Below are 12,870 nucleotides of genomic sequence, written 5' to 3'. Positions count from 1 at the left end.
CCTCATCTTAATAGATTTATATACTTATATTCTCATCTCATATTCAAGAATTCTGAGTATTACAAATAACATATTTAATCATCTTTACACACTATCTTGCATATTCATAACCAGTCTTGAACTGGGGAAGAATCATTATAAAGTATCACTGACAGTCTGAGGAGTAGGCAAGGTTTTGTGAATGAGAGCTTTTTAAAGTTTTCCAACTCTTGTGGTTAAGAAATTGTATCTTATATATAACTCCATAGGTGAGATTAACTTCTCCTTTTGCTCTTTTAATGAAATTGAAATTATTTTTCTCTATCACTCTTAAAAACCCCTTTTAGCACATGATGACTTTTTAAATATTAGATCTTAAGCATTGTTTGTTTTCCCAGTTAAATAGGCCCAATTAATTTACCCTTCCCTCACTGGTCTTTTCCATACTTAGGTATAAACTCCTTTAGACAGGAATATGTCTATTTTAATGGATTATGACCAATAGGTGATAAGGACTATCCTATTACATGTAGCAATACTTCCTCAGGAGGACAAGTGTATTGGCTAATGTTTACTTCAAGCTTGCTGTATGTCAGGTACTATTCTAAGAGCTATAAGTGGAATTAATTGATTCATTCCTCATTAAGTATTTTTATTAACCCCATTTTACAGATGAGAAAATTCAGGTATGGAATGGTTAAGTAATCTGCACAAGTTTCAGAGCTTGGAAGTGGCTAGTGATAAATGGAAACAAATGTGGTATGAATCTTCATTTCTTTCATCGTTTCCTCAACAACTAACCAACTTCCTCTACAGAGGCTCATATTCTCTACAGATACGTCTCTTGAAATTAAATAATGATAAGGCAAAAAACGAGAAGTGAATCTTTCTCACTGGTCCAGATCCATGAAGTCCACAGTTTCCAGTATAATTTCTAGTTCATTTGTCAGTTTGCAATACTTTTGCCTGCCCTTAGAAATACTTAAACTGATTGTATCCAAAAATAAACCTGACTAGATATTGTTCAAGTATTTTAATCTTTATAATTAAACTAGTCTCTAGTTACCAGAGGTAGTTTTCTTTGCAGATACTATTAATATATGATTATTTCTTACAAGTCTTTCTGCCACAGAGAAAATTGTGTGTAAAATGCAAAGGGAATAAGTAGGAGAAAATTAAACTCAGGCTTCTTTTTAGAAGACCTCTATTGGCTTACAGGAATTTCCAAACCCATATTAGCATCTTAGAAAATGAATTTTACAAAAGTGAAAAATACATTTCTTTGAACTTCTCTCTATCCCTGTATGGACATGATGAAAACATAAGCAATCTGTGGTCATGAACAATTAAAACTTGAAAGTGAGTTCTGTTTCTAAGTATCAATATGAAGAATAAAATAAAAATCACCCATAATCCCAACATTCAAAAATCACTGCTCAACATTTCAGCACATTGCTTTTCAGTCTTTTTTTTTTTTCAATTTTTTTAAACATAATAAATAGGCTACCTTTGGATCGGCTACTTTTGAGTTTTACTTGAACTATTTATTCAAGAAGTTTGTCCCTTCATCCCCAGGAAAAAAGTGCTATTGTGTCCCTGCCCTCCTGTAATGTATTCATCTCCTTCAAAGGCAATTCAAATTATTGACAGAAAAATTATTTTAGCTACTCTGTTTTCTTTCCTATTTGGAAGATAAATTCTTCAATTAAGATTAAAGATTAACAAAGCCCTAGATGATTAGTTCCTGTCATTTCCAAAGGTGACTTAGCTCTTCTCAGTTGGTAATTCTTATAGGTGATGTTTAAAGGTACACACAATGAAAGGGTCCAATTTAAGACCTCTGATCCCCTGCTCTCCATCTCTGTTAATGGCCTTCCTGGTGTTAGAGATTTGTTTAATGATCAATAGTGGTTTCTCTTTCTACCACTGAGTCTTTCAGAAAGTAGCATAACCAAGTCAATGTTTAACTGGATTCTTTGGGTCTGAAATGGCAAAGTAGGAGTTGAAGGGCAGTCTCCATGGAAACCAGCCTCCCAGGAAGTGGCCAAAGTGTTAGTGTGTAGTGAAATAAAGCTACACAGATGTTATGAAGGAAACGACTGCTTTAGAGCTGGGTTAACTTTGGAAATCCCTTGATTAAAACAAGCTATATTAAAGGCCCCAAACCACTAACCTCATGGTTTTACACTGAGCGTCTTTAATGTGAAATGGGCCTGAGCCACTCTAAGGCTCACCCAAGGGTGACCAAGGTAGCACCTTTGCAAAACAAAGAGGAAGAGACTCCCTCAGCCGGCCCTGTGGACTTTGTATTCACTGAGAATCCAGAAGAAAAGAGTTCATATTCATTTGCAAGACTGCAGGAACGGAATAAAGCTTTGGAAGGGCAGTTGCCACCTCTAAGAGAGACCTGGTATGGAAGATATTCTGCAGGTAAATGTAAAACCCAGCGTGAGATTTGTGGATTTGGGCCGAGGAGTGCTATTGATAGATTTACCTGTCTATCTCTATAATCTCTGAAAGTTTCTAAATTACTGAAATATTAGAGAACATCCTTCAAAGGGAGACAATGTTTGTCAGTTGTAAGTATTCTGGGCACATTAGAATAGGTGTGTAAACTGTGTACTAAGGGCTTTTCACCATTCCACATGAGAAGGAAAAAATCATTTTGTGTCAGCTTGGTTTATAGTGCTTTGGATGTTTATACCTAGCTTTGCCAGGCAATTAAAATTCTATAGATAAAGATGGGATAATTAGGACAATCATATGTTTCAGTTAGATTCTAAATTTAAATCATTCTCTTCAGTACTGTTTCGTGCATCAGGCTTTGTTGTTTTGCAAGCAGTACTTTAGGAGTGAATCCATTGTGATGTGAATTTGGAAACCACCCCAAACTGAATTGATTTATTGCAGTACAGATGAGCGGATGGGGCACCCTCTCCCCAGCCCCTTATGCTTCATGGTCATATGCAAAACTAAGAGAATTTTTCCTATTATGATTGGAAGCTCTGAGCCAGAAGTGGCTATAAATTCTCCTGGGATATTTTACAAGACATAGAATGTTTTATGACAACCATGATGATACTTAAACAGATGATACTTAAACTGACATTCTAACTTGGGAAGAGATACATGCATATATATATATATATATATGTATATATTATATATATATACACACACACATATATATGCATGTTGTTTTTTCTTTTCTTCACATTCTGGATTATTAACACAAATAAGTTCCCATTATTGGCCATAAAGCCATATATTCCCTTTCAGCACCTAGTAGATCTTACCTAGAATGACTTTCATGGCTACTTTCTACAGAACTGACAGCATTTGACTAGTTCTATACGGCCTTTTTTTTTTTTTTTTAATGTTTTCAACTTCCTAAGCATGCGAGTAGGAATATTCCTCTTAGTTTCATTGAATAATTCCTTTTTTACCCAAACCTTCCATCTAGAGTTTTAAGATTTTGGTAACTGACAGGTAAAAGCTGATTCTAATGTGTTAAGAGTCCCAACTGGGAAATGTTCTTATTTTTGAAATTGCAAAATCTCATTAAAAATAAATAACAACGGATGGTAAGCATTCTGAACACTATTTTCAAGGGGCCCATATTCTAACACCAGCTCCACCAAATACCAAATAGTATGACTTTGGTCAAGTTACTTCATCAATATTCTTCACCTATAAATCAGGGGTAAAAGTAACACAGCCTATGCCATTTCAGCAGTATCAAATTAAATAACGGGGTGATATTATTCAAATCATGGCATAAAAATAAGTAGTCACATTGCTGAAAAAAATTTTGCTGAAAATATTTACATTTTGAAATCCAACATGTTTTTGGTCTTGCTCAATATACTGGCATCTCTCGAAAGAAAATAAGGGCATAGAGAAGTTCTTAAGGTGATCATTCAAATGTCTTAAGGATAGAAACACATAATTACCCATGGATTTTTCCATTTAAAATGCACAGTGGCACTATAGGATAGTCTACACAAAAATGTAGAAATCAGAATGCTTCCAGATTGTTAAGAGGAAAGGACAAGAACATCACTCATGTAGCGTTGGTCATGGTAGTAGTCCCAAGGGCCCAGGATAATCAAACTGAAAAATGAAATCCATATGGATCTCTTGAGCTTCTCTGTTTCCTAATGAGGCTTAACTCTGTAGTCCTGGGTTATTTTATCAGGAAAGAATACTGATATGTTGTATTATAGTAGCAACTTGTGGGAATTCATTTCCCTAGTTGGGGGGACTATTTAATTGGGAACATTCAATGCTAAACATTGCATACTGCTATTACACACTCAAGCTCCATTTCTTTATCATCTCTCTGTCTAATACCTATCCATCTATTTATCTATTTTATCTGAAAAGAGAACTTATTTTCATTTCTTACAGCTATATGTTTTCGGATTTCCTATTTACTTGAGGGAGATTTCATGAAATTAAAACAAATCAATAAGTTTCTATTTTCCAAGCTAAATTCTATGTCTGAATAACACTTGCACTCAATACGTTGTTAATTGTGCAGCTCTTCTTCTAAATATTAATCTGGGGAGGAAATGATGAAAGCAGAAATTAAGTCCTGTGTCTAGGCTAATATTTTATCATTTGCAGTTATGTAGGGCCCCTGCTTTATGTGTTTCATTTCCACATTCAACCTATCGGTTAGACATATAGAACTGAAGATACAAAATTGTGTTAACAAACTCTAATAACTAATGACCAGTCTAATTTAATAGTAAGTTGTTTTTAATGGTTTGTTTTTGTTTCTCTCCAACCCTTCAAGGACCGAGGGCCATGTATTTTGACATCCCACTGGAACAGGGAGAAACAAGTATTATTAAAAGGCATCCACCTCGAAGACTTCAAGTAAGATGCATTTAAAAGGCTGCATAAGGAATTTCTTGGATTTAATGGTAACATCCCTTTTTAACTATAATCATAGAAGAGGGATGTTGACAATGACTAAGCTAATGAGAATGACAGTGTTGTTAAAGAGAATGTTGTCAACGCAAAAGCCATATTTCTTTAGGATTTCCTTTTGTAATGATTTCACTTTTAAGACCACCACCAAAAGAAAGAAGTATAGTACTAAAGACATAAATATAATGGGGCACAGAGGACCTGAACCTTGCACTTATTAGTTGGATGACTGTAGGGAAATCACTGTAATAAATAACAACAGTAACAACCACTACTACTATTCAATTACCACCTATTACAAGTCTGATACACTCTAAACAACAATGATCTACATCATTCATTTAATCCTCATACCCCTCTATGAGAAAGGAAGTATTATCTTTGTTTCGTACATGTGCTTCAGAGATTAAGTAACTTGCCCAAGGACAACAGGAGCCACATATCAACCAGGCCTCCAAAGCCTGTGCTCTTAACCATCAGCATAGATGATCTCAACAACCCTTCTATCCCTAACTTTTCATTGTTCTAAATGTTAACTAGTTGTCTAAATTGAGGACATTGGATTTCAAGGCAGCAAAGCAAGAGCTTTAAATACATTCACCTTAATAAATATTTAATGAATTCCCTGTAGAGAACTATAAATTTTAAGAACTCTCATCCTAGAAGGGGAAAGAGATCTGAGTGGGTCCTTAAAACTGAGCATCAGCTAAAAGGAAGGTTTGGGGCTCTCTTGTGAGCAGGATTTATCACTGATCTTTGAAAAGGGAATTGGAACTAAACCCCACCTGCTACACAACTCACCCAGGTGTCTGGACTAATCCCAGGGGTATTTGAGCTCATTTGTTGGGGATTATTTCTTTTAACGTTAGTTTTTATTTACCTGTCTTCTCCAGAAGCTCACAATCATTATTTGAAGTGATTATATCTTTTGGTCACACAGAAAAAGTATCTTTTCCCAAAATATTAGAAACCTCAAAATATTGCTTAGTTACTGGAAAATAAAGTGTAATTCTATCAAATTGATATCTAATTTTTAAATTTTTGAGCATATCTCTAGCTAAAGTGGCAATTTAAAAAACTTATGTTTTATTCCTAAATCAAAGGTATCCTTTCAAAGGAGCTCATTTAATATATATTCTTGTGAAGACTCTAAGCCGAATAACTCAAATAGAAGATATTACTATAACCAGCGAAAAATATTTGTGTACCAGCCTATAGTTCAGAAAGTACTTTTTTATATCTATCAACCCTAAATAAGCTAAAGTCAGGCTTTGATTCTCTCAAGTCAATCAAACTCAAAAAGAGAAGTTTGGTATTTCAGAGTCAAAGACTGCATTCCCCACACCTCAGCCAACCACCTTAAAAATGAAGAATCAAGATGAATTATTTGAGCATAAAAACAACATCTCACTCAGTGTTACATATTTAGTTACTAACACTTAATATGTATCCCTCAAAAGTTTATGAATAAAGGAATGAATGAACAGATGAATGAATGAGACACATTATCCCTGGTGGGAAAAAAAATCAAAGTGAGCTCCCTGCTATTTCAGATCTGTAACATCACTGTATAAGAAGTCAAATGGACGAGCCAAAGTGACAAATGTGATAAATTATAAGGATATAGGGGTGTTTTAAGGAACTCAAAAGCTGGGAGGCATCTAGACTTCAGGGAAGAGCTATGTCTTGGAACCTGAGAGGCAGAAGAATTCTCTCTGTGCATTTGCTTTAATCTCTCCTTGCAGGTCGACTTTCTCTGGTCCTCAAGACCGCTTGGTGAAATATGGCCACCTTGAATTTGCATCTTATAATTCCAGCCAAACAGACTAGTCTGGCCCTCTTTGGTCTAATTCAAAATTCCTGGGAGAAAAGATGCTATTGGCTCAGTTTTGCTCATGATTCTAGCTCTGTTCCAATGAGCTATGACAAGAGAATATGCTCATGCAGTAGAAATGTGGGCAGGGGAGCCCTCCCCCCCACCACCAAATGCCACTTCCCACCAACTGCCACTCCCCATAGATTCTAGAGGCAGCTCCCAGAGAAGAGGGAAATCACTGGGAACTTGGCAGACACTCCCAAAGATATAAACTATAATTATCTTCACAAATGAGGCTCAGCACATTTCCTACCAAAAATGGGTTTTTGAGAGAATAATAAATTCTGGGTTCCCATGACATGCTAATTAATAGCCTAACCTCTGCCAAAGAAAATTCTAAAAGTATTTTTAATTATTAAACCAAATCTAATTGCATCCTAAATAATTTCATATTTGGCATACTCCACTTCCTGAACATCTACTCCTCAAGTAAACAGCAGGTCATGAACTAAGGTTCTCCAACTCAGAGCGGCTAAGATCTGAGAAGCTCTGCCAGGGAACTCTGAATCAAATGTACTTGCCCCATGTTGAAGAGTTGATCATCACCGTCCCTTCTGGATGATTCACCTTCTCATTCAACCATCTCAGATCCAGCCTAAGGTGGAGACGGTCCCCCACTCCCACTGCACCCCATGTATAGGGTTTCCTCAGGTGATCTCCTTGGATGACTCCCTCATCTCCAAAGATTTTCTTAAAGCTCACTTTCCCTATAAGGCTTATATGACAGCCTATTGACAACTGTAGCCCTTACTCTGGCACTCCTGATCCCCTTGCCCCTTCACTGTCTTTTCTCTGGAGTGCTTATTTCCATCTAACACACAAAGCAATTTGCTTATGTGTTAAGTTCATTGTGTGTGTGGTTTTTTTTTTACTACCTGCACACTCCACCTCAATGCTAGAATATAATCTTCACAGGGGCAGGGATTTTTGTCTGTCATCTTCACTAATATCCAAGTGTCTAGAACAGTAGCTGGCACATAAAGGGTGATCACTAAGTATGTGTTAATCAGTGTTGAAAGGATGAATGGAGAGAAGAGAAAGATGAGTGTAAAGACGGCTGGTGAGGGATGAGGAGAGTGATTCTGACCTGAATGATCTCATTATACTCTTTGAGGTATTAGACAATTTGTCACAAACTTATTCTCTTTCCTTACTTATCCTAATCCTTTGCCCGTTTTCTATGATCTCTTTCTTTATGATCTGTGACAGTTCTTTATATATTTTAGATGTAGTCCTTTGTTAGTTATATGTGTTGCAAGTATCTTCAATCTATGGTTTGCCTTTTCATTTTGTTGTGTGTATGTGTGTGTGTGTACACAAAGAGTTTAATGTCAGATTTCTCAATCTTAATCTTTATGTTTTGTATCTCATATTTTGTCAAGGAAAATTTTTAATTCCCCAAGTTCATATAGATATCCTTATTTATTTCTAAAATTTGTAATCTTTAACTTTTCACATTTAGGTCCTAATCCATCTTAAGTTCATTTGTATGCAGGTGTGAAATTGGAATCTAATTTTAAGTTTTTTCCATTTGATTATTCTATTGCCCCAGAACTCTTTATGGAATCATCCATTGTGACCACTGATTTGAAATGTTACTTCTGTCATGTATCCAATATCCAGATCTTAATGAGTCTGTTTCTGAGCTCTCTCTTCTGTTGCACTGGCCTACTTGTGTATCCACAGGAATTCCATCCTGTCCTAATTATGTACCTTTAAGCTAAGTCTTAATATCTAGTTTGGCAAGTCCCTTCACCTTATTCTTCTTCAAAATTGTCTTTGCTATTTACAGTCCTTTGCTCTTCCATGTAAAGTTTGGATCTTCTTGTCAAGTTACACAAAAAACCTTGTCAGTATTCTGATTGGAATGCATTCATAGATTAATTTGGGGAAAGTTAACCAAGTTTACAATACTGAGTCTTTTGAACCATGAACATGACGTAAATCTCCATTTAGCCACATTTTCTTTTAGATCTTTCAATAATGTTTCATAATTTCTCCACAGGGGCCTTGTGTGGTATATTTTTAGGTTTGTTTCTCGATACCTGTATCAGTCAGGGTTCAACCAGAGAAACAGAACCTATAGAAGGAGACATATATTAAGAGAGATTGCAAGGAATTGTTTACATGATGGTGGAGGTAGACGGGCAAGGCAAGTTTGAAATCATAGGACAGGCCGTCAGGAAGGACAGACTGGAACTGTAGGGCATGAGGTGAAGCTGCTGTCCACAGAAGAATTTCCTCTTCTGGAAAACCTCAGCTTTGCTCTTAAGGCCTTTCAATTGATTGAATCATGCCCACCCAGATTATCTAAAATAATCTTCCTTAAAGTCAACTGATTATTGGCTTTAATCACATCTACAAAAGAATTTCACACAACACCTAGGTTAGTGTTTGAATAACTGGACACTGTAGCCTAGCCAAGTTGACACATACAACTGGCCATCAAAATATCTCATTTGGTTTTTACATCCTACAATGAATGAGGTATTTTTCCCATTTAATTTTCTAAATGATTATTATTGGTGAATAAGAAAGCTAATAATTTTTGTGGGGACTTCCCTGGGGGCGCTGTGGTTAAGAATCGCCTGCCAATGCAGGGGACACGGGTTTGATCCCTGGTCTGGGAAGATCCCACGTGCTGCAGAGCAACTAAGCCCATGCGCCACAACTACTGAGCCTGAACTCTAGAGCCTGCGAGCCATAACTACTGAACCCATGTGTCACAACTACTGAAGCCTGTGTGCCTAGAGCCTGTGCTTCACAACAAGAGAAGCCACCACAATGAGAAGCCTGCACACCTCAACAAAGAGTAGCCCCTGCTCGCCGCAACTGGAGAAAGCCTGCACACAGCAACAAAGACCCAACACAGCCAAAAAGAAAAAAGAAAGCTAATAATTTTTGTGTATTAAATTTTGTGTTCCACAACTTGATTGAAATACCTTGGTAATTCTAATTGTCTATAGATTCTTCCTGACTTTCTATGTAGACAATATCTTCTATAAACAGAAATAATTTCTTCTCTTTCTTCCCAATTGTTCCTTGTACTGGTTTTCTTGACTTTTGCATTGACTAAAACTTCCCTTGCAATTTTGAACACAAGCAGTAATAATGGACATCCTTGTCTTATCTGTGATGTTAACGGGACAGGTTCTAAAGCGAAATACATTCACAATAGGATTTTGATAGATGCTTGTCAGAGTCCCGAAAGGAAACAGGTGGTACGTTCGAATTAGGACAACTCGGGGAAGTTTTCTTTACAGGTAATTGTACTGAGGTTTGGATGAAGGGAACCAGAGCGGGAATTGCAATAACCACTAGTGGCAGTAAGAAGTAGCTATATCTAGGCCAAGGGACTTCTAGAACCTGGAAGGGAAGAGTGAGGTAGAGGGAGCTGCTCTGAGGGGAACAGTGGGACACAGCCAACCCAACATGCCTTGCAGGGAGGAGATAGAAGAAGAAATATCCTGACCTCATTCTCTTTCTCCTCTCAGATTTCCTACCAGGATTCTTTAGAGGTTGAACCCAATAGGAAGCCAGAAGGCAGGAGAAACTGCTTACTCGTTATAGGCAGAGAACAGGGTAGAGAAATGTGATAAGTGGGTCTGGAGAAACAAATGGAAGATATCTGTCACAATGCTGTTTACTAAATTATGGACACTTCTCTCATTTCTCTTATTCCTGGTAGGCTAAGAGTTTTTCCCAGGACCGAGTGTTAAATTTTATTGATGTTTTTCCTCCATCTAGTAAATAATCTATTTAAATGATCTTATGGATTTTCTTTTTAACCAGTTGACCTAATATATCACACTAATAGATTTTATGATGTGAACCATGCTTGCCTTCCTAATATAAATCCTACTTGGTCATGAGATACATATATAAATACACTGCTGAATTTTATATGCTTAGGATTTTTGTACCTACTGATATTTTCATAAGTGGAGTTGTTCTATAATTTCCCTATGCTGTCTTTTTCCAGTTTTTTTCTCGAGGTCATACTAGTTTTATAAGAGGAGTTGATTACCTTTCCCTCTCTTCTGTTCTCTAAAACATTTGATTTAACATAGTTCTTATCTGTTCCTTAAAAATCTAATAAAACAGGCCTGTGAAACCATCTTTGACCACCTGGAATTTTGGGGAAAGAGAAATTTTCCTGCTTACTTAATTAGTAAAAGAATGGTTCTTAGTTGATTTAGATATCTTATAGGTATCTTATTTCTTCCCGAGGCAATTATGTTAACTTATATTTCCCAGAAAATTATCCATTTACCTAAGCTTTTAAGTTTATTGTTATAAAGTATAAAGTCTTAACTTCTTATTCAACTTTTTGATAATGCCTGTAAAACAAATCTTCCGGCTTACGTTTTGATGCAGCTCTTGGACTAGGGAAAGAGGTGAGAACAACTCAGCCCCTGAGTTTAAACTCAGGGCCCTGTGAGCCTGGCTCTACTTTCCCTTCTTATATGGAGCATTTTTGAGGTCTCCTTTAGCCTACAGAAATAACTCACAGCCATCAGGAGCTCTCATATGCTTTATGAATCAGCTTCCCCCAAGTTTTCTGTTCCATTTTCTGGTCCAGAGAGATATTTTTCTTGTATTAAAGCCTGACCACATCTTTTTTGGTTTATGTTTTGTTTTTCATTGCTGGTTATTTGAATCAAAGAATGTTATTGAAATGTGAACTCACTGCAATGCCTTGACCGGAAATTCTTCCTTGGCCTTATGGTTTCTTGCTCCAATCTGTCTTGGACACCTTTACCTTCTTCCCAGAAACTTAAAAGACACATTCTTAAGTCATGATACCAAACAAACTTTACAGTTCTTCGAATTGCTCCTACCCACCTTTCTCTTCCTGCTAGTAAACAGAAGCAACCACCTCAGGTTAGTGGTTGTCACCAGGCTCTGTGCCTTATGCTTGATTTAATCTCCTTTCCTGAATCTCCTAGCTGACACCAACTGATTATCCTGACTATTTGTTTTGTTTGAGAAGCCAAATAATCCAGAAATCTTTAGACAAATAATCATTTTTTATATCATGAAATAAAAACAGGCATCATTCTACCAATTCTCCTGTAATTCCTCCCATTGTATTCTCTCCAAAGATGATGAAGTGAGGCATCTTGCTTCCCAGGCAGGGAAAAGAAACACTGATATGAACCCAGAATTCTGAGGCAATTTCATTTGACTGGTTTGTTTGGAGACGCCAAATTTCCAACACTTTTTTCTGCAGTGCTTCTCAGGGCAAATGCAGATGATTTAACCAGGGGATCCTATTTGCAATGTTAGCTACTGCCATCTAGTGCCATTTGTGGAGGAATGGCATTCTTTAGGTTCTTATCAAAGGCCAGAAAGAAAGTCATTGCCTGGAGAGAGTACTTAAAGATACTTACTACTTAACCATTATCAGAACTGAAAATGAGGCTGAAAATAGAATCATATATATTCATAATTTCAAAGAAAAAGCTGGCTCTAGAACTTATGGATAGACTATTTTAAATAGCTGAAAATATTTAAATAGCAGGCTTCTTCAGACTCAATTTTTCAATAATGCTCCAGAAACAAATCCTCCCTGGTCTATTTTGATGTAGCTCCTTTACTGAGTGGAGGGAGTCTGGAGGCCAGTGGACACCACCCTAGGAAATCTTCAGAATCCTCTGGAGAGTTTTGAAAAATACATATTCCAAAGAAACAACTGATAAGCTCGACTTCATTAAAATTAAGAACTTCTGTTCTGTGATAGACAATGTCAAGAGAATATGAAGAGAAGAAGATATACAGATGGCAAGTAATCATATGAAAAGATATTCAACACCATATGTCATTAGGGAATTGCAATTAAAACGACAATGAAATACTACTACACACCTATTAGAATGGCCAAAGCCCAGAGCACTGACAACACAAAATGCTGACAAGGATGTGGAACATCAGAAACTCTCATACATTGCTGGTAGGAATGTAAAGTAGTACAGGCACTTTAGAAGACAGTTTGGCAGTTCCTTACAAAACTAAACATATTCTTACCAGACAATCTAGCAATCACTTTTCTTGGTTATCTACTCAAATGAACTGAA

General features: G+C 36.6%; 1 protein-coding gene across 3 annotated transcripts in view; it reads left to right on the top strand.

Moving 5' to 3' along the window:
• Positions 1–2,186: 2,186 nt before the first annotated feature.
• The window catches only part of CCDC198 (coiled-coil domain containing 198), a gene marked incomplete at both ends in the record, with an annotated part of 32,104 nt that continues 21,420 nt past the window's right edge, over positions 2,187–12,870 (top strand). For 2 of the 3 annotated variants that reach the window (XM_082617354.1, XM_082617353.1), the window contains 2 exons: positions 2,187–2,409; positions 4,781–4,863. In XM_082617354.1, coding sequence (XP_082473480.1) covers positions 2,187–2,409; positions 4,781–4,863 — 306 coding nt within the window. The other variant, XM_082617355.1, reaches the window with a different exon arrangement.

This window comes from Mesoplodon mirus (assembly GCF_964341445.2).
Source record: "Mesoplodon mirus genome assembly, chromosome: 4".
Classification (NCBI taxonomy): Eukaryota; Metazoa; Chordata; class Mammalia; order Artiodactyla; family Ziphiidae; genus Mesoplodon; species Mesoplodon mirus.
The sequence above is the reverse complement of the archived record's forward strand: the minus strand, read 5'-3'. Positions and strand labels throughout refer to the sequence as shown.